Genomic DNA, 25,898 nt, shown 5'->3' on the forward strand with positions numbered 1-25,898 from the left:
ATAAGCGCCTTTCAAAACTTTCAAGGACACTTTACAGTCACATGATATTTTTTTCTGTGGTTGAGCAGCGGCAGCGACACGCGCCAGCGTTCACTTGACCCGGAAGTAACAAAGAAAAAGAAAATAATACTAATAATAATATGACAATACAAAGACACATAGTCATTCATTCTTCAGCACTTTCTGTACCCTCTGTGACATGAAGCAGTTCTAGATGAAAGAGGAGAGGATCAAAGCATGCTTTTCAGCAGTGGATCAGGGACGTCATGGTAGAATGTGCACGTCTACTACAAGCTAAATGTTGAAAGCAAACGGAGCTGTCGCATCCATTGACGAAAAGGAATTGTCTCACATCCCCTGTGCCACATAAATCCGCTTCAATTCCAAGCCGCAACAATATAGAGAGAAAAGCTAGCTAGCTAATAGCCAGTTAATAGATAGATAGCAAGCCACCTAGATAGCTATATAGCTAATAGATAGCTAGTTAGCTGATACACTGAATGTCACTAATTAAATAAACACGCAGAATTGAGTAGCATATTTCCATCTTGATCCAAACTTCTCTTGATAACATAAAATAAGGACATCATTTCGGACGGGCCGTGCATGTCACTCCTAGACCTTCAGTAGTGCTACATCTGAATCACTCCAGAGCTGAGAGTGTGCTGTGATTTACTAAATGTCCACTAGAGGGTGCCGTTGGCCAAGAAATAACTTGTATAATAATAATAATAATAATAATAATAATAATAATAATAATACATTTCATTTATAAGCGCCTTTAAAGGACAACCGACATCACTTGTTTGTTTGCTAAATGACATCAGAAAAACATTTTATAGCATCTAAAATACCCAAAACACGCAGGCTGATATTTTTAGTCAAATGCAAAACACCAATAAAAATGACTTAAAGTGTCCAAAATCTGCAAAAAATTGAGCTGCGAATTGGGCATTTTCAGAAAGTCCCGCCCCCAGTTCGTGACATCACGCCAAGACGTCTTGCCTTGCTCGAGAATCAAAACAATGGCTTCAGATTTGGAGAATATGCGTTCTTGTTCCACATCCAGTTATGAATATGATTCAAATAGTTCTGAAGAGGAAAGTATAAATGTTTGCAATCGATTAAAGAAGGTCTTCAGGGTCATTTTGACGGATCAAGACTGATGTGTAGTGTCACAGAAAATGCAGAAGATGGGGGCAGAGCTCCGTTGGAAATTGTTTCATTATCCAGCTTGGAATTTTTGTCAACGAATATCAAAGAGTTGTCTCGGTGTAACATACAACGATTCACCATTGCATTATTTATGTGTTTTCCTTCTCATTTCACCATCAACACGGATCAACACGAAGTTTTCAGACCAAATAAAGTACTGAAAAATGCATTGAGGTGATGCAAGGTATGTCCTTTTTCAGTCAAGGGCGTTCCTTCAGTGACGTAGGGTGAGGACTCGTCACCAACTGAAAAACAAGACTTCCGGAATATTCAGCCTGGGTCTTAAAACGTAAAATATAGTATGTAGTGGTGGAATCTTTGTAAAATACGCTCAGTAGAAGTCATTTGAAGCAATTTTACAAATTATGGACACAACTTGTCCGGAGACGTCGGTTGTCCTTTAAAAACTATCGAGGTTACTTTACAGTCACAGGATAAGTTCTTCTGTGGGTGAGCAGCGGCAGCCACACGCGCCAACGTTCACTCAACCCCCAATAACTCAAATAGATAGAAAGCGAAGCAGCTAGCTAATAGCTAGCTAGCTAGATAGTCATATTGCTAATAGCTAGTCAGCTAGATCGCTATCCAGCGAGCCAGACACCTAATAGATAGATAGCCAGATAGCCAGACAGACAACAGATAGCTGGCGGACGGACGGACGGACGGACAGACAGACAGACAGACAGACAGACAGACAGACAGACAGACAGACAGACAGACAGATAGATAGATAGATAGATAGATAGATAGATAGATAGATAGATAGATAGATAGATAGATAGATAGATAGATAGATAGACATATTGCTAATAGCTCGTCAGCTAGATCGCTATCCAGTGAGCCAGACACCTAATAGATAGATAGGTAGATAGCCATCCAGAAAGACAGAGAACAGATAGCTAATAGATAATAAATAGCAGATAGATAGCAAATAGCTAGCTAGCCGTTCAGCGTTCACTTAACCCGGAATAACTTAACTAGATAGAAAGTGAGCCAGCTAGCTAATAGCTAGCTGGCTATTAGCTAACTAATATCTAGATAGCCATCCAGCGAGCTAGACAGCTAATAGATAGCTAGCTAGATAGTCATCCAGACAGACAGACAACAGATAGCTAATAGATAATAAATAGCAAATAGATGGAAAATAGCTAGCTAGGCGTTCAGCGTCCACTCAACCCGGAATAACTCAAATAGATAGAAAGCGAGCCAATAGCTAGAACAGTTTATTGATCGTATTTATTACATTTCTTCAAGTCAAATGACATGTATTGCATGTTATGATTATAATACAAGTTATTTCCTGGTCAACTGCACCTTCTAATGGACGTGTAGTAAATCACAGCCCACTCGCAGCTCTGGAGTGATTCAGACGTAGCACTACTGAAGGCCTAGGAGTGACATGCACAGCCCGCCACTGCTTTTTATGCAACATTCTTGTACAGTTGGATAATTCATCCATTTTCCATATCGCTTATTCCTCATTAGGGTCGCGGGGGGTGCTGGAGCCTATCTCAGCTGTCTTCGGGCACGAGGTGGGGGACACCCTGGGTCCGAGAGGACATTAATTTCATCTGTGCTGTATGTCATGCATGTTAGCATATTTGACAATAAAGCTGACTTTGACCCTGAATTGGTTGCCAGTCAATCGCAGGGCACACTAAGACGTACAACAGTCACTCTTACACCTAGGGACAATTTTGAGTGGTCAATCTGCCTACCATGCATGTTTTTGGAGTGTGGGAGAAAACCAGAGGTCCCGGAGAAAACCCACGCAGGCCCGGGGACTCTACACACGAAGGTCGGACCGGGACGCGAACCGGCGACCTCTGCACTGTGAAGCTGGTGTGCTAACCACTCGACTACCGAACCGCCCTTGGACAATTCAGTCTTCTGTCATTTTCTTGGGACATGTAATACTTGTCCACTACATGTTTTTTTTTTTTCTTTTTGCTGTTGTAGATGACAAATTTCCCCACTGTGGGACTATTAAAGGCTTTCTTTTTCTGATTCTGTGACACAATGTAAATGCAACGTACGAGTTGATATTTATGTCATGATGCAAATACGGTATGAGCAGTAAATATGATCCAAATAGGCGACATTAGAGCTGTATAGATGATTAAATATGATGTAGACACATCACTCAAGCAATATAGCTAGCTGGCTGTTCGCTATCTATTAGCTAGCTGGCTATTAGCTATATATTGGCTAGCTGACTATTAGCTATCTGTTTGCTAGATAGCTAGCTTTCTATCTATTTGAGTGAATTCTGGCATGTGTGGCTGCCGCTGCTCACCCACAGAAAAACTAATCATGTGACTGTAAAGTGACCTTGAGTGTTTTGAAAGGCGCTTATAAATGAAATGTATTATTATTATTATTATTATTGCTGATGTGTGTGCTTTTTTTGTCCTTCCTGGCTGATGCGTTCAGGAACTCCCGAACCACCTGAAAAAGGCCAAAGCAAAACAAAACGGTGACATATTTTCCGCGTTTTGTTGTCATTCACAGTTCGAATTGAGTAATAATAAGAATAAGAATAAGAATACATTTCATTTCTAAGCGCCTTTCAAAATTCTCAAGGTCACTTTACAGTCACAGGATCAGTTTTTCTGCAGGTGCGCAGCGCCAGCCAAACGCGCCTGCGTTAACTCAACCCAGAATAACTCAAAAAGATAGAAAGCTAGCTAGCTAGCTAGCTAGCTAATATGTTTCCTGACTCAAATAGCAAAGTAGCTAACTATATAGCTAATAGATAGAAAGCTATGTAGATAGCTAACTAATAGCTAGCAAGATAGCTAATATTTTTCCTGACACAAATAGCTAGGTAGCTAGCCATATAATAATAATAATAAATTTCATTTCTAAGCGCCTTTCAAAACTCTCAAGGTCACTTTACAGCCACGGGAAAAGTTTTTCTGTGGGTGAGCAGCGGGAACCACACGCGCCAGCGTTCACTCAACCCGGAAGTAACTCAAATGGAAAGCGAGCCAGCTAGCTATATAGCTAATAGCCGGTCAGCTAGATAGCTATCCAGCGAGCCAGACAGCTAATGCAGCCAATAGATAGCTAGCTAGATAGATAGATCGCTAATAGATAGCTACCAAGCTAGATAGTTAATATGTTTCCTGACTCAAATAGCTAGGTAGCTACTATATAGCTAATAGATAGCAAGCTAGACAGATAGATGGCTAATAGACAGATAGCTAGATAGCTAATGTGTTTCCTGACTCAAATAGCTAGCTAGCTAGTAATATAGCCAATAGATCGACTCGTTTCGACGCGAATGTATCGCAACAATCAAGGAGATGTGAGACAATCTCTTTTCGTCAATGGATGCTACAGCTGCGTGTTTGCTTTCAACATTTAGCTTGTAGTCGACGTGCACATTCCACCATGATGTCCCTGATCCACTGGTGGAAAGACGCTTTGATCCTCTCCTCTTTCATCTAGAACTGCTTCATGTCATCACAAAGAGGGTACAGCAAGTCCTGAAGAATGAATGTCTCTCTGTGGCTTTGTTTTGTCATATTGTCTCTATGCTGTCATATTATTTGTTATTTAGTTTTTTTTTGTTCTTTTGACTTCAAGACGGCGCCGCGAGAGTGGCTGCCTTTCCAGCAGCTCATGTATTTTGTTTTTCTACTTTCATTCCTTTCATCACTTTGCTGCTGTAAAATGTAAATTTCTCCACTGTGAGACTAATAAAGGCATATCATATCCAATCCAATCCAATCCAATCGTCTCCGACAGTGAGAAAGTTAGGGCGTTTACAGGTGTTCCCTGAACGCCACGAGAAGGGGAAACGAGTCAGACTTCCAGACGTCTTGTGCGCATGCGCGTCTTTCTTTAAATGCTCTGGTTGCTTTTCTTCTTTTTTTTTCTTGCTGCGGTTTAAACATCACGTCTGTGCTGTGCTGTATGTGTGGAGGGGCGTGACTGCGTGAGTGTTTTTCCCAGCCCTCACCATCAAGCAGGCAGCTCTTAACTGCAGGCGTTCTTTGCTGTATCCACCCCACTGAAAGAGACAAAAAGAAAATAGAGACACAAGAGTTCCAAAGTGTCAGCGCACGTCTCAGGTATGCAATCAACATTTATCATCGCACGTGCGTGCTTCGCGCGTGTCTGCTTGTTGTTGACGTTGATAAGCCTTGCAGAAAAATAGACAGTTAGCTCGACGTGCTAACGTGACTAGCATAGTGTAGCTTGGGTCAGGAACGTGGGAGGTGGTTTGAGGTGTCAAATGAGCGCCGATAGTCGTCTCACTTGAATTTTATCAGACACCCGCGTACATTTATAGTGATTTCTTTTGTCGAGTCGAGTGGAAAGGTACATTTTAGCGTGGCTAGCATCAACGGCTAACGCCGAGTTAGCCGAGGAGACGTCACTCGGGGTTTTGACGTCGAACCACCTGCTCCATGACGTCACTCTGCCGGTCGAAATGCCGCCACCTTTTTCCAAGAGGAACGTGTTGTACAGTCTGAGTTTCCATTTTTTTTTTTTTTTTGGGGGGGGGGGGGGGGTACAAGGTGCCGTTTGTTGATGGTCTGCCTCGTCTCGTCGTGCCCACGCGAGGTTGCCTCGTTGACGTGAAAGTAGCGAAGCTGTCACAGCTGCCCGCTCAGGTGACTTTTCAGTAGCTGAACACTTGGCTCCCTCTCATTTCGGAGGACCATTTTAGTCCCAACTTGGGTCAGTCTGAAGTCCACGTTCCGCTGTATAGGTGATTGGAAATATTTGTCAGGTGGCAGTTATTGAATGTACAGTGATACCTAAGTTCATGAACTTAATTGGTTACCAGAAAGTGTGTGTAAGGCGAAAAGTTCGTCTTCCGAACATTTATTTTCCATAAGAAACCATTAAAATGAGAATAATCTGTTCCCAGGTCCCCATAAAATATATATTTCGACCAAATAAGCGTTAAAAATACACAACATATACCTTATTGTATGTATAATAAATGTGCTATTGTATTGTAATTAAATAAATAAATTGTACTTTTTAATAAAGTGGTTTTATTGACCTTTGTGGTGGTTGCCGTTGCCTCTTGACGATAACCGAGTGAAGTTACCGTTCTTTCTCTGCTATAATACCATCACCCACACTGTCCCCTTTTTGCTGCTTTTCGTTCATCCAAATCAACAAAAGTTTTTCAACGTCTTCTATTACCTACGACCGTTGCTTAGACAACATATAAACACCCTTAATAGCTTCGTTGTTAAGGATGGTAGCAATAGTCTGCCAGCCACTCTGGTGCTGGCGGACTAAGACTCACGCTGTCTTGTTTTCGAGTTGATGACGATGCCCTAAGTGATGTCACGGAGGGAACGCCAGTGACCAAGAAAGCGACACACAATGCATTTTGGGTACTTTTTTTCGGCTGGTCGTGAAATTAGAAGGAAAACTACATAAATAACGTGATGATGAATCATTGTGTGTCGCAGCCAATTGCGGTAACACACATAAAGAATGTGTAAATTGACACACATTCCCAGCGGACAAATCAGCCCATTTCCAACAGAGCTTGTGCACCATTTTCTCAGCGCTACATTGGAGTCCAGACGGCTCGAGTTAATATGGAAGGACTTCTATAATCGATGCTACAACTTTGTGTTTGCTTTTATAATTGAGCTTGTAGCAGACGTGCACATTCCACTACGACATCCCTGATCCACTGGTGAAAAGGGTGCTTTGATCCTATCCTCTTTCATCTCGAACTGCTTCCTACGATAAAGACGGTACAGAAAGTGCTGAAGATGGAATGACTGTCTGTGTCTTTTGTTGTTTTTTACTTCAAGATGGCGGCGCGAGAATGGTTGCCTTTACAGCAGCCCCTGTATTTTGTTTTTCTTCTTCTTCCTTTCCTTTCCTATTCCTTTGCTCACTTTGCTGCTGTGAAATGTAAATTTCTCTACGGCAAGGCTAATCCAATCCAGATACAGTGGTACATAATCTTACAAACGCTTTAGCTAACGAACCTTTCGCCTTACGAACATTAAATTCGCAATAATATAATCTTGGTATACTAACTAGTTTTCGGCAAACAAACCCAACCACACGGAGCGCCGCTGTGGTTGTTGGACTAGTTTTCGGCGGAAGAACACCAAACAAGGCTTCTGATTGGCTGCCGTGCCGAGTATGCAAATTGCCAAACGAATCGAAATTCAGAAATTTCCAAACCCAATGAATCAGAATCAGAATCAGAATCATCTTTATTGCCAAGTATGTAGGACACACAAGGAATTTGTTTCCGGTAGAACACGCTGCACTTGTATCGTTGTCAAAAAAACTGCTAAGTGGCACTATACAGTTCCATGAAGATTTCAAAATCGGAATAATTCTGATTTCGAAATCTTCGTTAAAACGTTTGCTTTATTAAATAAGTTGAAGAAGTTGTCAGCCACCTGAGCGGAGACGTTTTGTAAGTTTTATGCCAGACGGAAAAGTTGCACGCCCCGGGCGTCCAGGCAGACGCTATTTCAGACACTGCCAATGGCCCCGAGCTGTCCAGCCATGACAGTCAAACGGCACCGACGTTCCTCCCAAATCAAAAACGGTGCTGGCGTATTTGTGCTGCCTGCCTTTTTTTTACTTTGACTGACGACAAAATGAAAAGGTCTGTGTAAGCTCTCTGTTGCGTGAAATGTTGTTCTTCCTGGTTCAGCTCTCCATTTGTATAGTGTAAATATCAGCAGGAAGCAAGGTGATATACAAAAAAAGGAATACAGGAATCGCAAGGGAGTCCGAGGTGATATATCAAAAAGAAATTGTATCGATATAACCGGGACTATCGATATATCCGATATTTATTATCAGGCAGCTAGAGGATGTTCTCTAGGGGAGAAGCTAAGCCAAGGGACAGAGAGACAAGAGCCCGCTCAAGAGCGTCCCGGACAGATATCTAGACAACAGGAGTGATGTCACTTTGAAAGCACCTATCATCTGCTAGATACAATCATGAATATTTATTATTAGACTGAAACAAGATAGCAAGATTTCTATACTAATTAAGTACAAGCTGAGTACGTGTATACTAATTAACCTATACAAATAACTAAACTACATACATATATGGACTTTCTAATTGATAAGAATAAGTAGAAATGAAATAATTTAGGATGTTTTTCGCATGTGTATATAACTAATTCTAACACTCTCAGTCGTACAGGAGTGGTCCATCAATGAGAAGGTTTCTTCAGCAAACAGCAACATTCTTCACTAAATCGCCATGATGGGGTGAGGTTTAATTTGGATCGTTCTTACAATAGGATTCTTAGGCAACATAGGTTTAGTAATGCTGATGTGTCGATACCAGAACAAAGGGGGCAATCAGGCCAGTCGTAGACCACATAATCAGGCAGGACAATAGTAGTAATCAGTCAGGACAATAGAAGTAATCAGTGTAGCCTCAGGGAATAGTCTTCTGCCCCCCCCCCCCCACCAACCTGAGAGCAGGGACCAATCATAGCAGAGTCTGGCACCGCCACGTCTGGACAGTAGGGATATATATATATATAGGGCAAAACTACCAGCAACAGTTTTGTTCGCTGACAAAGCCTCTTGGATAAGAAGCGAAATCGTCCGAAAAAAAGAAGTACAGATGACGGCTGCAGAAACCTTCTCATCGACAAAATTAAAAGATGTTTTTTTTTTGTCTGATTCCCTACAAAATTAAAGGAGGTGATTCTTTCCCATCGGCGCCGCCGCAACAGCTGGCCTGACCCCGCGTCCTCTGCCCCCATGAGCCCTTGAGTCACACCCGGCCCCACCGCGGCCCATGCACTGTAGCCGTTTCCCTCGCCGTCCTCCTCGTTCCTCAAGCTGACGCAGAACCCCAGGCACCTCCCTCCCCTCCCCCCTCCCCACCCCCACCCGGTCCCCGGCGACTCGCCGCCGCCACCCGTCATGGCGCCCGGCACCGAGACGGTCCACTACATCCACTTGCACAACTCCAGCCAGTCGGTGCTGGAGGCCCTGCGCACCCAACGGCGTGAGGGCCTCTTCTGTGATGTGACGGTGCGCATCCACGACGCCTCGCTGCGGGCGCACGCCTGCGTCCTAGCGGCCGGCAGCCCCTTTTTCCAGGACAAGCTGCTCCTGGGCCACTCGGAGATCTCTGTGCCGCCGCTGGTGCCCGCCGAAACGGTCAAGCAGCTGGTGGACTTTATGTACAGCGGCTCGCTGGTGGTGCTCCAGTCGCAGGCACTCTGCATCCTCACCGCCGCCAGCATCCTGCAGATCAAGACGGTCATCGACGAGTGCACGCAGATCATCTCGCAGAGGAAGGCGGCGGCGGCGGCCGCAGCGGCGGCGGCTGCCGGCGGGGCCTTGCTGGGCGGCGTACTCCCCAAGCAAGAGGAACGCGGCGGCAGGAAAGGAAGGGAGAGCGGCGGCGGCAGCTGCTCGGGCGGCGGCGGTGGTGGATACCCCAACTTCCCCAACTTCATGGTGGAGTGCGGAACCAGTAACATGGGGGGCGAGGGTGGGCCCGGCCCCCGGGTTCCGGCACAAGTATGGAAAGTATGCCAACCGTTGACAATTTCCTGTTTCATTCTGTGTATGCTCGTTTTTAAAGCTTCTCCCAGCATTTTATTGACATACACGGATAATATATATTTAATCTATAATCCGTTCCAGAAACCTATTCAAAAACCATTTTGTTCCAAAACCAAAACAGCACTTCCCATTATAATCAATGTAAAAAAGAATAATCTGTTCCAAGTCCAGAAATCAACTTTTTTTATAGCACTTAAAATATTTTTGCAGCGATCTCAGCCAAACACGTCTGCATCTTAGTATAAAAAACAAAAAAAACTTTATTCAACAATGCTAATGCGTCGATTTTCTTCTATAATCCATTCCAGAAACCTATAATCAAAGTAAAAAAATCTGTTTCAAGTCCAGAAAACAACTCTTTTATTGCACTTTTAAAATATTTTTGCGGCGATCTCAGCCAAACACGTCTGCGTCTTAGTAAAATAAAAAATAAAATAAAAAAACACATTATTCAACAATACTAATGCGTCGGTCACAATGAGACGTGACACGAGAAAGTGACGTATAAGGAAGTGGAGGGGAGTCAAATGGTGCATTCAGATGCGCTCAGTTTGGTCCAAAACCCATTTTCGATTTAAACCCAGGCATAAAAAAAACTGAAATGTTTTGGTTGAAAACCGAATTAGTTGAGAACCGAGACGTTTGAAAACCAAGGTAGGCAAACCGCAGACAATTTGCTGTTTAATTTTGTGTATGCTCGTTTTCAAAGCTTCTCCCTGCGTTTTATTGACATGCACGGACAATATATATTTAAAGGACAACCGACGTCACTTTTTTGTTTCTTAACTGACATCAGAAAAACGTTTTATAGCATCTAAAATACCCAAAACACCCAGTATGATATTTTTGTTCAAATGCAAAACACCAATAAAAATGACTTAAAGTGTCCAAAATCTGCAAAAAAATTAGCTGCGAATTGGGCATTTTCAGAAAGTCCCACCCCCTTGTTCGTGACGTCACGTCAAGACGTCTTGCCTTGCTCGAGAATCAAAACAATGGCTTCAGATTCGGAGAATATGCTTTCTTGTTACACATCCAGTTATGAATATGATTCAAATAGTTCTGAAGAGGAAAGCATACATGTTTGCTATTGATAAAAGAAATCCTTCCGTGTCATTTTGAGGCATCTGGACTGCAATGTAGCGTACCAGAAAAGAGGCAGGAAATGGCGACCAAGCTCCCTGTGAGGAATTAATCAGCCCGTTTCCACAGGCTGATAAATTCCTTAGATGGAGCTTGGTCGCCCTCTTGTGGCTCTTTTTGGTGCAACATGACGTTTTCAGACCAAACAAGCACAGCAAATGCATTGACGTGATGGAAGGACTGCTACAATGTGTCCTTTTTTCGGTCAGGGGCGTTCCTTCAGTGACGTCACGTACTGACTCGTCACCAATTCAAAAACAAGACTTCCTGAATATTCAGCGCGGGTCTTAAAACGTAAAATATAGCTATATGCGGTGGAATATTTGTAAAATACACTCGGTAGAAGTCATTTGAAGCCATTTTACAAATTATGGACACAATTTGTCTGGAGACGTCGGTTGTCCTTTAATCTATAATCCGTTCCAGAAATCTATTCAAAAACCATTTTGTTCAAAAACCAAAACAGCACTACCCATTATAATTAATGTAAAAAAATACGTTCTAAGTCCAGAAAACAACTTTTTTATAGTACTTTTAAAATATTTTTGCGATTTCAGCCAAACACGTCTGCGTCTGAGTAAAAAAAAAATAATAATATGCTAATGCATCGGTCATAATGATACGTGACACGAGAAAGTGACGTATAAGGAAGTGGAGGGGAGTTAATGGTGCGCTTAGTTTGGTCCAAAACCCATTTTAGATTTAAATCTCGGTTTTGATTTTAAACCTCGGTTTTCATCTATAATCCGTTCCAGAAACCTATTCAAAAACCATTTTGTTCAAAAACCAAATCAGCACTTCCCATGCTAATCATCGCCAAAAAAAAAAAATCGTTCCATGTCCAGAAAACAACTCTTTTATAGCACTTTTAAAATATTTTTGCAGCGATCTCAGCCAAACATGTTTGCGTCTTCGTAAAATTAAACAATACTTCGGTCACAAGGAGACGTGACACGAGAAAATGACGTATAAGAAAGTGGAGGGGAGTCGAATGGTGGATTCAGGTGCGCTCAGTGTGGTCCAAAACCCATTTTCGGTTTAAACCCAGGCATAAAAAAAACAGAAATTTTTGGTTGAAAACCGAATTAGTTGAAAACCGAGACGTTTGAAAACCAAGGTTTGACTATACCTGAAGAAAAGATACAGGAAAAAGCACATTGTGTGTATTTTTGCCCCCTCCCCTCCTGCGTGTAAGGAACCCTGCGGCCCCCTGGAGCAGGCCAACAATCTGATGGCGCTGGGGGACATGGGCCCAGCGTCCCTGTGCGCAAGCGGCGAGGTTCTTGGCGGTGGCCTGCTGAAGCAGCAGAGCGCAGGCTGCGCGCAGGACGTTCGCTACAAGCTGCGCGACCTGCTGGCGCAGTCGGCCGACATTGGGGGCCCCGCCCAGGCCAGCGTGGACGGCGCCGGCAGGGACGGCCTCCGCGGCAATTCCGCCGACCTCGCCGACGACCTGGTAGCCATGGAGCACTTCAGCGAGGAGGAGGACTTGGAAGGCAGGGAGCGCGGCAGAGACCCGGACCGAGACAGGGGGGCCGGACACAGCCGCAAGCAGAGGCAGCCGCTCAGACTGCAGGCAAGTGTGGGTCGAGCCCACTCCCCGAAAAAAAAGACTTGACTTGAAACATACAGTCAAACCTGGGGTTTCCACATTTATCCGTTCCAAAAACCGGTTTGAAAACCAATTTGTTCAAAAACCAAAACAGCACTTTCCATTCTAATCAATGTAAAACAAAATGATCTGTTCCAATCTAGAAAACAACTTTGTTAAAACACTTTTTAACTATTTTACAGAATTTGTGGAGATCTTAGCCAAACACGTCTGCTTTTAATACAACAACAAGAATGTGTATGTCACAGTGAGACGAGGAAGTGACGCAATATTATTATTCCAAAACCCAGGTTGGACTGTACTTTTGAAAACGATCCAAGCACGTTTGCATACCCACAACGTCAGTGAGTTACAATACACATTGATTTATATATTAATCTATAAACAAAATTGACAATCTCACCTCCTCCACGACGTCGATACAACATATCAACCCATCCAGTGGCACATACAAAAAAACTTGAATACTCAAAATAGCCAACAGCTAGTCAGCTAATGGACAGCTAATAGATAGCCAGACAGCTAATAGCTATCCACCTCGATAGCCAATAGCTAGACAGCCAAAAATATATTTTTATTTAGCACATCCTCATAAGTACTTTTTGAATCGTGTGATCCATTAGCTAGCTAGCTTGCTTTCGATCTATTTGAGTTATTCCGGGTTGAGTGAACGCTGGTGCGTGTGGCTGTCGCTGCTCACCCACAGAAAAACTTATCCTGTGACTAAAGTGAGCTTGAGTTTTGCAAGGCACTTACAAATGAAATATATTATTATTATTATTATTATTATTATTATTATTATTATTATTGTCACATGTCACATCTCCACATGGCCACCAGGGGGAAGCATTGCACACCCTGCCCATGGAGGCAGGGTGTGCAATGCCCTTATTTTCTCTTCTTTTTTCTTTCTTTTTTTTTACACTGCACACATCTATCTTTACATAAGTACACTGCGTGATCGCCAGTGGTGTTGCTACCTCCGAGGGAAGAGGCGGGGAAGGGTTGCCATGGTTACATGGCCTTCTCTTTGCTCTCGCAATGCATTGGCGCACACGACTGACGTGTTAGCGCATTTCTCACTGAAAGCTACCGATGTCCGCATGCTAACCATAGGTCGAGAATCCACGCGGCTCTTTCTGCCCCTATCATCATATTTGCTATCCATTTGCTATATATTTGCTGTCTAGCTAGCTACCTAACTAACTATCTATTTGCTCTGCATTTGCTATCTATTAGCTATCTGGCCAGCTAGCTATGTCGCGGGCTATTTATTAGCTATATGTCTATCTAGCTAGTTAGCTAGCTGTCTAGCTGGGTATCTATTAGCTATCTGTTAGCTAGCTAGCTTTCTATCTACTTGAGTTACTTCAGGGGTTGAGTGAACGCTGGCGCATGTGGCTGCCGCTGCTCACCCGCAGAAAAACTTATCCTGTGACTGTAAAGTGACCTTGAGAGTTTTGAAAGGCGCTTAGAAATTAAATGTATTATTATTATTATTATTATTATTATATTCATTCCAGGTGCTGGGAGGCGGAGGAGAGGGCGTGGTGGTGAAAGACGAGGGCGTGCAGGACAGCGACGGGGCGGCCTTCGCCCTGGAGGACGCCCGGCGGGATGCCGAGCAAGGGGGACCCCAGGAAGCCATGGGGGGTTTCGGCCAGGTGAGAATCACCGGGAAAGCCCCGAATGGGTGCCGGCCGGCCGGGTTCATTTGGAGTCTGAGGTCCGTTGACGCCACGGCGCGGCCAAGAAGCTGGTGAAATTTCATGCTCATCTATCGAGCTAGCTAGCGATCGAGCTAGGCCCCGGGATCAAATCTGGTCCGCCACATCGTTTTATTCGGACCACCAAAGCTAATCACACTTGTGAAATTCCATGCTCATCTATCGAGCTAGCTAGCGATCGAGCTGTCCAGCGATCGTTCGTGATCGAGCTAGCTAGCTCATTTTCTATTCAGCTATCTGGCTAATAATACCTTAGACCATCAAAGTCAAGGCCCGGGGGCCAAATTTGGCCCGTCACCTCATTTTATTCGGCCCACCAAAGCTAATCAAACCTGTGAAATTCCATTCTTATCTATCGAGCTGGCTATGATCGTTAGTGATCGAGCTAGCCAGGTCTCTCGCTATTCAGCTATCTGGCTAATCCCTTAGTTCGCAGGTGTCAAAGTCAACACCCGGGGGCCAAATCTGGCCCACATCATTTTATTCGGCCCACCGTCAAAGCTAATCAAACTTCCATGCTCATCTATTGAGCTAGCTAGCGATCGAGCTAGCTAGAGATCGAGCTGGCCAGCGATCGTTAGTGATCGAGCTAGCCAGCTCTCTCGCTATTCAGCCATCTGGCTAATCCCTTCGTTCGCAGGTGTTAAAGTCAAGGCCCGGGGGCTAAATCTGGCCTGTCACTTCATTTTATTCAGCCCACCAAAGCTAATCAAACTTGTGAAATTCCATGCTCATCTATCGAGCTAGCTAGAGATGAGCTGGTCAGCGATCGTTAGTGATCGAGCTAGCTAGCTCTCTTAATATTCAGCAAGCCTCTGTATTGAACCGGGCTCGGGGCCGGCACAAGAAGCCAAAAGGGTACAACAAAATGGCGTCTTGTGGCGTGAAAAGCTCCCGACGGCGCCGGGAGGCAAAGGGCGGGCACGCGTCAATTTGCGAGCAGGAGGGCCGTCGCCTTCCAGTCGAACACTCCCTCGTCTCCTCGTACGCGTCAAGGCGCAAGTATGGCGCCATAGGATGCCGTTGGTCACCTTGCGGCCCGAATGACGGCGGATCGGCGGCAGGCGCGGCCAGATGAAAGGTTTTAGAGTCTGGCTTCCATGACAACTCCCCGGACGCGCCTCTCTGGTCGTCCCAGACGTCTCCCCTTTATTTCCGATGAGCGCATGGCGCGATGGAGGGGGGGGGGGCTTTTTTTTTTGTTTTTGTTTTGAAGGCACCGCCCGCGGTTGTTTCAAGTCACCGATTGACAAGTTAATTGCCGCCGTCGGCAGCAAAAGCGGCCTGTGATCCTTCAAAAGCGCACGGAAAGACGCGCGGCGATGCGACCCGACCAGTCGGACGACAGCGTTTTCCTTCCCACGTTTTGGGTGGCCTCCATAATAGGCCCTTGACAACAAAAACGACAACATTTTCCGGCGAACGCGCGCCCAAAAAACTAAAGCGGGACTGAAGGGTGTCGGATGACGGCCGCGGTCATGGAGGTAAGCCATGAACGGATGGCGAGAAAAGGTCCCGAAAGCACTTCGCCCGTGTTTCATCGCCGCCGCGATTGTGTGTGTTTGCTTCCAGGACTTTTATGATGAGCAGGGCGTCTTCAGCGAGAGTTTCTGGCCGCCGAGCGAGCCTCCTCAGGCCATGGCGTTTAATCCCCGGGGACGCGTCAGCAAGCCACTGAGTCCGCCGCCGCCGACCTCGCAGTCCATCAACAACCAGGTATGCGCCTCCGTGGACGGCGAACGCAAACCTCGGCGGACCGACCGCCTTGTTCATTACAATCGGAATCCTCTTCAATCGGAATCTGTTTCGGAAACCGGTTCGAAAAATAAAATTGTTCGAAAACCAAAACAGCACTTCCCATTATAATTAATGTCAAAAAAATTCATCCGTTCCAAGGCCAGAAAGTAACTCTTTTTATAGCACTTTGAAAATATTTTTGCAGCAATGTCAGCCAAACACGTCTGCGTATTAGTAAAAAAAAAATATTCAACAATACTAATGCGTCGGTCACAATGAGACGTGACACGAGAAAGTGACGTATAAGGAAGTGGAGGGGAGTTGAATGGTATATAATATATTTCAGATACAGTCAAACCTCAGTTTTCGTCTATAATCGGTTCCAGGAACCTATTCAGAAACCGATTTGTTCAAAAACCGAAACAGCACTTCCCATTGTTGAAAAGGTTTCTTCAGCCGTCATCTGTACTTCTTTGAAGGTGTTGGACGTTTCGCTTCTTATCCAAGGAGCTTCGTCAGAAAACTAAAGTCTTACTGGTAGTTTCGGCCCTATATATATATATATATATATATATATATATATATATATATATGTATGTATATATATATATATATATATATATGTATATATATATATATATATATATATATATATATATATATATATATATATATATATATATATATATCTGGACAGTAGGGATATATATATATATATACCGCCACGTCTGGACAGTAGGGATATATATATATATATATATATATATATATATATATATATATATATATATATATATATATATACTATGTTATGATTGGTCCCTGCTCTCAGGTTGGGGGGAGCAGAGGACCAATCCCTCCGGCTCCACTGATTGCTTCAATTGTCCTGACTGACGACTGGCCTGATTGCCCAATTTGCCCTGGTATCACCTCATCAGCATAACTAAACCTATGTTGCCTCAGAAGTCTATTGTACGAACGATCCAAATTGAACAACAATACATTGGAAAAAGGAAAATTGTAAAGAGCAATACATTGGGGAGACTAAACAGATTCTCAAAAAAAGACTTGATCAACATCTCAGGGATAATACTAGTGGGCCTCAATCGGCAGTACATATGCACCTAAAAACTAGCAACCACTCATTTGACGACAATGAGGTTAAAATCTTATCGAAAGAAAATGGATGGTTTAAAAAGGGGCGTAAACGAAGCTATTTTCATAAAACAGAAAAATCCTTCCCTTAACTGTAATGATGGGGTGAGGTTCAATTTGGATTGTTCGGGATTTGGCCCCCAGGCCTACACTTGGACACCCGTGGTACTATCAACCATTGGGTACAATTTTCGGGTGGATTCTGAAAGGATTCCAGCAACAAACACCTCTTGGCAGAAACACCTTTGTGTTTTGGATTTCACAGCAAGGCTCCGTCGGTACAAAAAGTTTTGTACAAAAAGTATTTTGGCCGAGCAGGTTCTTGTGTCTTCTTTGTGGCCTCCTTTGTGAGCTCCTTTAAGCGCAATCAGATCATCACTATATAGTATATAGTTAGTTCAAGAAAACACCTGTACGTAAAGAATACGGTATTAAGAAAACATATACTGTAGGTACAAATACAAAATTAAGCAAGAAAAAAGTGCACAAATGCAACATACGTAGTAGGTACATACTGTATGTACAAAAATAATGCCTGATAACGGCCAGAAGAGGTCGCCCAACACACGCTCCGACTCAGGCGGACGCTGAAGGGAAAAAGCAGTGTACAGTACTACAGGAGATGTTGCCGAGACGGTATCTGCACTGTATAACTACTATATTTGACCAAAATGCTAAACATTCACAAAAAGTACACTTTTTGGTCTCTTCATCTGTGGATGTTTAAGTATGACACTGTCTAAATACTGACACAATTCTTGAAATAGCCTTGTCCAAAAGTCTTTGAAGATTCTTCTGTACCTCAAACGCAACAAAAACAAAAGCTTTTACTGTCACGTGCTAATGTCGCTAATTGCTAGACGCGCTACACTTGAATCAATTTGTGCTAGATTATGAATCGGCTGTGACTTAAGGCGTGGAACATTAGACTGAAACATGATATGAGTGTATACACTACAAATACATGAATTTATAAGGCAAACTACACACATTAACTATTTAAGAATTTAGAAAATCGTCATTTTAGAAAATGTTTACACATTTTTAAAATCGCCATTTGACAAAAGATTTTTCAAAATTTGAAAATTGCCTTTTTTGAAAATATTTAAGAATTTTGCAAATCGTCATTTTTGAAAATTTTTACAAATTTTGAAAATCACCATTTGACAAAATGTTACAAAATTTAGAAAATTGCCATTTTAGAAAATATTTAAGAATTTTGAAAATCGCCATTTTGACAAAATTGTTACAATTTTTGAAAATTGCCGTTTTTGAAAACATTTAAGAATTTAGAAAATCATCTTTGAAAGGCGCTTGAAATGTAATGTATTATTATTATAATTTTGAAAATCGCCATTTGACAAAATTACAAAATAAAAATACAAAATTGAAAACATTTAAGAATTTAGAAAATCGTCATTTTAGAAAATGTTTACTAATTTTTAAAGGACAACCAACAACATTTTTCTGTTTCCTAACTGACATCAGATAAACGTTTTATAGTATCTAAAATACCCAAAACATGCAGGCTGATATTTTAGTCAAATACAAAACACCAATAAAATGACTTGTAGTGTCCCAAAACTACTTTAGAATTACCTTAGAAAGTTTCAGTTTCAGAAGGTCCCGCCCCCTTGTTCGTGACATCACGTCAAGACGTCTTGCCTTGCTCGTGGATCATCAAAACAATGGCTTCAGATTCGGAAGAGATGCTTTCTTGTTACTCATCCAGTTATGAATATGATTCAAATAGTTCTGAAGAGGAAAACATAAATGTTTGCAATCGATTAAAGAAGTCCTTCCGTCTCATTTTGAGGCATCTGGACTCCAATGTAGCGCCCAGAAAATGCACAAGATGGCGCCCAAGCTCCGTTAGAAATGGGCCGATTTGTCTGCTGGCAATTTGTGTCAACCACTATCAAATAGCAGTCTTGGTGCAACACACGATTCACCATCGCATTAATGTTTTTTCCTTCTAATTTCGCCATCAACACAAAGTTTTCAGACCAAAATAGGTACCCAAAATGCATTGTGTGTCGCTTTCTCGGTCAGGGGCGTTCCAGACGTGACGTCACGTCAGGCATCGTCATCAACTCGAAAACAAGACTTCCTGAATATTCAGCGCGAGTCTCAAAGCGTAAAATATAGCTATATGCGGTGGAATCTTTGTAAACTACGCTCAGTAGAAGTCATTTGAAGTGATTTTACAAATTATGGATACAACAAGGCGTCGGTTGTCCCTTAAAATTGCCATTTGACAACATTTTTAAAAAAATTAGAAAATTGGCATTTTTGAAAACATTTAAGAATTTAGAAAATCGTCATTTTAGAAAATGTCTACTAATTTTGAAAATCGCCATTTGACAACATTTTTTAAAAAATTTGAAAATTGCCATTTTTGAAAATATTTAAGAATTTAGAAAATAATCATTTTAGAAAATGTTTACTAATTGTGAAAATCACCATTTGACAGCATTAAAAAAAAATTGACAATTGCCATTTTTGAAAATATTTAAGAATTTAGAAAATCGACATTTTAGAAAATTTTTACAAATTTTGAAAATCGCCATTTGACAAAATTTTTAAAACATTTAGAAAATTAACATTTTTGAAAACATTTAAGAATTTAGAAAATCGTCATTTTAGAAAATATTTACTAATTTTTAAAATCGCCGTTTGACAGCATTTTAAAAAATTAGAAAATGGCCATTTTTGAAAATATTTAAGAATTTCGAAAATCGTCATTTTAGAAAAATTTTACTAATTTTGAAAATCGCCACTAGACAAAATTTTAAACAAATTGAAAATTGCCATTTTTCAAAATATTTAAGAATTTTGAAAATCGTCATTGTCATGCGGCGAGACAGCAAGCAGGTGGATAGTTGATAAAAGTTCACTCAGCCAGATGCAGGAAGGGTATTGGGAGTTTTCTTTATTTAAAGTTGATATCAGTTTTCGGCAGACCCCAGGTAACACTGCTCTCCAGGTTGTCCTTTGTCCCTCTTCTTCCTCCCTCGAAGTGACTGGCTCAGGCTGGCTTTAAAGGTGCTTCACCTGAGCTTCTGGCCAATCAGGTCCCAGCGGCAATTGGCCATTCCCAGGTGGTTGCAATCACCTTCTCAGAGTCAATTAGTGGTCGCCCAACTCAACTGTTTTGGATGGGGAGAAATGCGCAGTCATTTTAGAAAAATGTTACTGTTACTTGTTACTTGTTACTAATTTTCAAAATCGCCACTTGACAAAATTTTAAACAAATTGGAAATTGCCATTTTTGAAAATATTTAAGAATTTAGAAGATAGTCATTTTAGAAAATTTTTACTAATTTTGAAAATCGTCATTCGAAAAAAAAAAAAAAGTAAGGTATTGAAATCAACATCAGCCTAAAAAAGAACATCTATAACCCGACAAATGGATAGAATATAAATATTATATTATAAATATTCATGAGCCACTCGGCGGTGTGCAGCTTCTTTTCCAGTATCCGGTGAGCCAATCGCAGCCACCGCCACCGTTCTACATGGGAGGGATGGACAGCATGGCGGGGACGGAGGCCGGCCCACAGGCCCCGCCCCCGGCCGCCATGACGCCGGCGCCGCCGCCCGCCGGCGCCGCGCCTGCCGGCCCCACCTGCTCTTCGGGCCCCTCGCCTTCCTCCCAAGGATCAGAGACCTCCTTCGACTGCAGCCATTGTGGCAAATCCTTACGGTCCAGGAAGAACTACAGCAAGCACATGTTTATCCACTCCGGTCAGTTTGCCTTTTGGATTGAAGAACTTGGAAAATCGTCCATTTAGAAAATTGAAAAAAAAATGTGAAAATTGCCATTTGACCAAAAATTTAAAAAAATTAGAAAATTGGCATTTTCGAAAAATGTAAAAAAAATTAGAAAATTGCCATTTTCCTTTTTTTTAACATTTTAAAAATCGCCAATAAATAAATTTATTGAACATGTGGAAAAAAAATTTAAATGGAGATATTTAGGAAAATAATTTTTAGATTTTTTTTTAAATGTTGAAAATCACCAATTTAGAAAATGTTTACAAATTTTGAAAATCGCCATTTGACAATTTTTTTTGAAATATTTGATCATTTTTAGAAAATCACCATTTTAGATTTTTTTTTTAAGAATGTTGAAAATCGCCATTTTAGAAAATGTTTACAAATTTGGAAAATCACCATTTGACAAAATGTTTAAGAATTTTGAAAATTACCATTTTAGTTTTTTTAAATGGACATATTTCGGAAAAATAGAAAATCGCCATTTTAGATTTTTTTAAATGTTGAAAATCACCATTAGAAAATATTACAAAATGTTTACAAATTTTGCCATTTGCCATTTTTGAAAATTTAAGAATTTAGAAAATCATTTTAGAAAATGATTACTAATTTTGAAAAGCGCCATTTGACAATTTTTTTTGAAAAATTTGATCATTTTTAGAAAATCACCATTTTAGATTTTTTTTAAGAATGTTGAAAATCGCCATTTTAGAAAATGTTTACAAATTTGGAAAATCACCATTTGACAAAATGTTTAAGAATTTTGAAAATTACCATTTTAGTTTTTTTAAATGGACATATTTCGTAAAAATAGAAAATCGCCATTTTAGATTTTTTTTAAATGTTGAAAATCACCATTTTAGAAAAATGTTTACAAATTTTGCCATTTGCCATTTTTTTTAAATTGCCATTTTTGAAAATTTAAGAATTTAGAAAATCATCATTTTAGAAAATGATTACTAATTTTGAAAATCGCCATTTGACAATTTTTTTTGAAAAATGTGATCATTTTTAGAAAATCACCATTTTAGATTTTTTTTAAGAATGTTGAAAATCGCCATTTTAGAAAATGTTTACAAATTTGGAAAATCACCATTTGACAAAATGTTTAAGAATTTTGAAAATTACCATTTTAGTTTTTTTAAATGGACATATTTCGGAAAAATAGAAAATCACCATTTTAGATTTTTTTTTAAATGTTGAAAATCACCATTTTAGAAAATGTTTACAAATTTTGCCATTTGACATTTTTTTTAAATTGCCATTTTTGAAAATTTAAGAATTTAGAAAATCATCATTTTAGAAAATGATTACTAATTTTGAAAATCGCCATTTGACAATTTTTTTTGAAAAATTTGATCATTTTTAGAAAATCACCATTTTAGATTTTTTTTAAGAATGTTGAAAATCGCCATTTTAGAAAATGTTTACAAATTTGGAAAATCACCATTTGACAAAATGTTTAAGAATTTTGAAAATTACCATTTTAGTTTTTTTAAATGGACATATTTCGGAAAAATAGAAAATCGCCATTTTAGATTTTTTTTAAATGTTGAAAATCACCATTTTAGAAAATGTTTACAAATTTTGCCATTTGACATTTTTTTTAAATTGCCATTTTTGAAAATTTAAGAATTTAGAAAATCATCATTTTAGAAAATGATTACTAATTTTGAAAATCGCCATTTGACAATTTTTTTTTGAAAAATTTGATCATTTTTAGAAAATCACCATTTTAGATTTTTTTTAAGAATGTTGAAAATCGCCATTTTAGAAAATGTTTACAAATTTGGAAAATCACCATTTGACAAAATGTTTAAGAATTTTGAAAATTACCATTTTAGTTTTTTTAAATGGACATATTTCGGAAAAATAGAAAATCGCCATTTTAGATTTTTTTTAAATGTTGAAAATCACCATTTTAGAAAATGTTTACAAATTTTGCCATTTGACATTTTTTTTAAATTGCCATTTTTGAAAATTTAAGAATTTAGAAAATCATCATTTTAGAAAATGATTAATAATTTTGAAAATCGCCATTTTAGAAAAATGTAAAAAAAAAATAGAAAATTAGTTTTTGAAAATATTTAATAATTTAGAAAATCGTCGTTTTAGAAAAGTTTAAAAAAAAATCAACATTTTTTTTTTAAATATGTAAAAACAATAAAAAAATCGCCATTTCAGATTTTTTTTAGCATTTTGAGAATCGCCATTATATAATTTTTTAATGTAAAAAAAACATTTTAGAAAATTGGTGGGCTCATTGAGCAATTTACTAATATGCAGTTCCTAATGGATGCTGTAGATGGCAGCACTTGGCACACGTAGGTAAACAGCGCTACTGCCCAATGTATTCATTCGCCATGATGACGTGATTGATTTTGATGACGGCAAGCAAGCCACTGAACGCCTCCCCCGCCCCCTCGCAGGTCAGAAACCTCACCAGTGTTCCATCTGCTGGCGCTCGTTCTCCCTGCGCGACTACCTCCTGAAGCACATGGTGGTGCACACGGGTGTGCGCGCCTTCCAGTGCTCCATGTGCGGCAAGCGCTTCACGCAGAAGAGCTCGCTCAACGTGCACATGCGCACGCACCGCGCCGAGCGCGCCTTCCAGTGCCATGTGTGCCAGCGAGCCTTCACTCACCGCACGCTGCTGGAGCGCCACGCCCTGCAGCACGCCGCCCCGCCGCAGCAGGGCCGCCGCGCTGACGTGACCTCGCCCGCCAAGCGAAGCCCCCCCGCCGCCATGGGGGGGCCCTCAGGTATGGCCGGGGCACCCGGCATGATGGCGACGATGCCGGGCCACGGCGCCGCGTCCAACTAGAGCCGCTTCACAGTATTACCTGACACTTGAAAAAAAAAAAGTACAAAAATAGCCTCGATAACGCCGATTGGGGGCGGGGGGGCGATCATGGGGGCGGTTGGCCGTCTTTTATCGAACCGCCCGGCGGGGAGGATTATTCGACAGCTTTCATTCGTCGGGAAGGTTTCATTCGCAATCACTTGATTCGTTGCGACCACTCCTCGATTCAAATGCACCTGATTCAAACGACCCCCCTCCCCCCCATCAAATACCTCAAAATCGGATGGACTCCAAATAGGAAACATTTCCTGCTCCTATTCCACCCAAACACACATACCGACAATTACCTCGATGGTCCAAAGAGGGCCTTCTTTGTTTGTTTTTTTTCGGTGGGGGGGGGTCGTATTTGACAGTTTTAAGCTTATAAAAATCGGTTTACATTGAAAATGTTTCATACTTCAGTTGTAAAAAGGAAGAAAAAAAAAACATTTAATGTGAAAGAGCCATCGGGAGGAAGTGGGGGAAACGTTGACAAATCAATGATTTCTATCAGGATTTTCTATACATACAAACATATATATATATATAAATATATTATTAAAAAAAGAAAAGTGAATGTTTGCTTGTGTTTTGGGGTTTTTCAATCTTTTTCAATTTTTTTTAGTCAAACTAAAAACCTGAATCATGAAATTTGTACAATCGCCCCCTCAAAATGTTTTGACCAAGTCAAAAAAATGGTGAGAATGTGAATTTATCACCTAAATATTTATTGCAATTTGACCTCTATGCACAACACTTACAGTTTGCACATCTTCGAGCTCGATATCGTGCCCCCCCCCCCTCTCTCCCCCTTGAAAAATTTGACATGAAATGTCCCCCGTTGGACTGGAAGTGTGCACGTGCTGTTATATAATAAGCGTAATAATAATAATAAGCTAAAATCTCCACGCCAAACTTCTGGTGCTTTTTTTGGGGGGAGGATGGGGGGGGGGGGTTGTTGTCACTATTGGTGTCGTCGTCGTCGTTGTTGTTGTTTTGATATATTACCTCATTTTGCCAGCTGCCAAGAACACTGGGGGGGTTGCTCAATGGACTTGGGTGTTTTTTTTCGTTTTTTGGGGGGATTGATTTCTCTGAAAGTAATCGTGGTGCATTCAAGGACCCTGCATACAATCCTGTAACATGTTGGGGTAGGTGGGGGGGGGGGGTTGCTCAATGGACTTTGGTGTTTTTTTATATTTCTTTTTCTTTTTTGGGGGGGATTTGATTTCTCTGAAAGTAATCGTGGTGCATTCAAGGACCCTGCGTACAGTCCTGTAACATGTTGGGGTACGTAAGGGGGGGGGGGGGGTTGCTCAATGGACTTGAGGTTTTTTTTTGGGGGGGGGGTTGATTTCTCCCAAAAGTGGTTGTGGTGCATTCAAGCACCCCGCGTACAGTCCTGTTGTAACTTTTTGCTCAATGGACTTGAGTGGTTTTTTAAATTGTTTTTGTTTTTGGGATTTGATTTCTCCGAAAGTGGTCGTGGTGCATTCAAGGACCCCACGTACTGTTGTAACATGTTGGCTCTTTGTGATGTACTGTGTGATGCCTTTTTTTTCTTCTTCTTCACTTTTTGGGATGTTTTCTACAAGAAAATCCTCTCTGGCGAGCGGTGGCGTTTTTCAAAACAAAACAAACGAGGAAAAAAAAGACGTGAGCGGCATGATTTGAACTTTTTTTTCGACAGTTTGTTGTAGTCGATGACTTGGATGGAATTTGAAAAAAAAAACTACCAAATGATTTTGACAAATCCTTTTCCCCAATTAAACATCTTCTATGACAGATTTTTTGATTGACTGACTTGAATGGGGAGGGGAAGTGGTATGAGCTCAAAGCGATAAAATGATGAAAAATCGGATATGGAAGAATATCAAAGCCTCAGCTAAAATCAATTTTTTTCTGAATACAACTGAGTTTTATCGGCGTGCTGTCCCAGTACCAGTACGTTAAGTCGACCATTGCTCCCATCCATGGACAACGACCATCACAAAGGTAAATAAAATGACCTTATTATACAGTACAGTTTATTTGATTCATTACAATCCAATAATTATACATGAAATAAGATATATTTTGTGTAGTTTTTAAGGCTTATTTAGGAGAAAATTATGTTTTAATGGTTTTTTTTATC

At 41.0% G+C, this 25,898-nt stretch overlaps 1 protein-coding gene across 1 annotated transcript; it reads left to right on the forward strand.

Moving 5' to 3' along the window:
* The first annotated feature begins 5,026 nt into the window (after positions 1–5,026).
* zbtb45 (zinc finger and BTB domain containing 45) lies at positions 5,027–25,547 on the forward strand. The gene is made up of 7 exons (XM_089006703.1): positions 5,027–5,294; positions 8,893–9,735; positions 12,110–12,490; positions 14,050–14,190; positions 15,826–15,969; positions 20,613–20,892; positions 23,352–25,547. Exons 2-7 carry the CDS (start codon positions 9,121–9,123, stop codon positions 23,744–23,746), a joined length of 1,956 nt encoding a protein of 651 aa, XP_088862829.1. The 5' UTR covers positions 5,027–5,294; positions 8,893–9,120; the 3' UTR covers positions 23,747–25,547.
* Positions 25,548–25,898: the final 351 nt, after the last annotated feature.

This window comes from Hippocampus bargibanti, linkage group LG10 (assembly GCF_051943395.1).
Source record: "Hippocampus bargibanti isolate YZ-2025 linkage group LG10, ASM5194339v1, whole genome shotgun sequence".
In the NCBI taxonomy this organism is placed as follows: Eukaryota; Metazoa; Chordata; class Actinopteri; order Syngnathiformes; family Syngnathidae; genus Hippocampus; species Hippocampus bargibanti.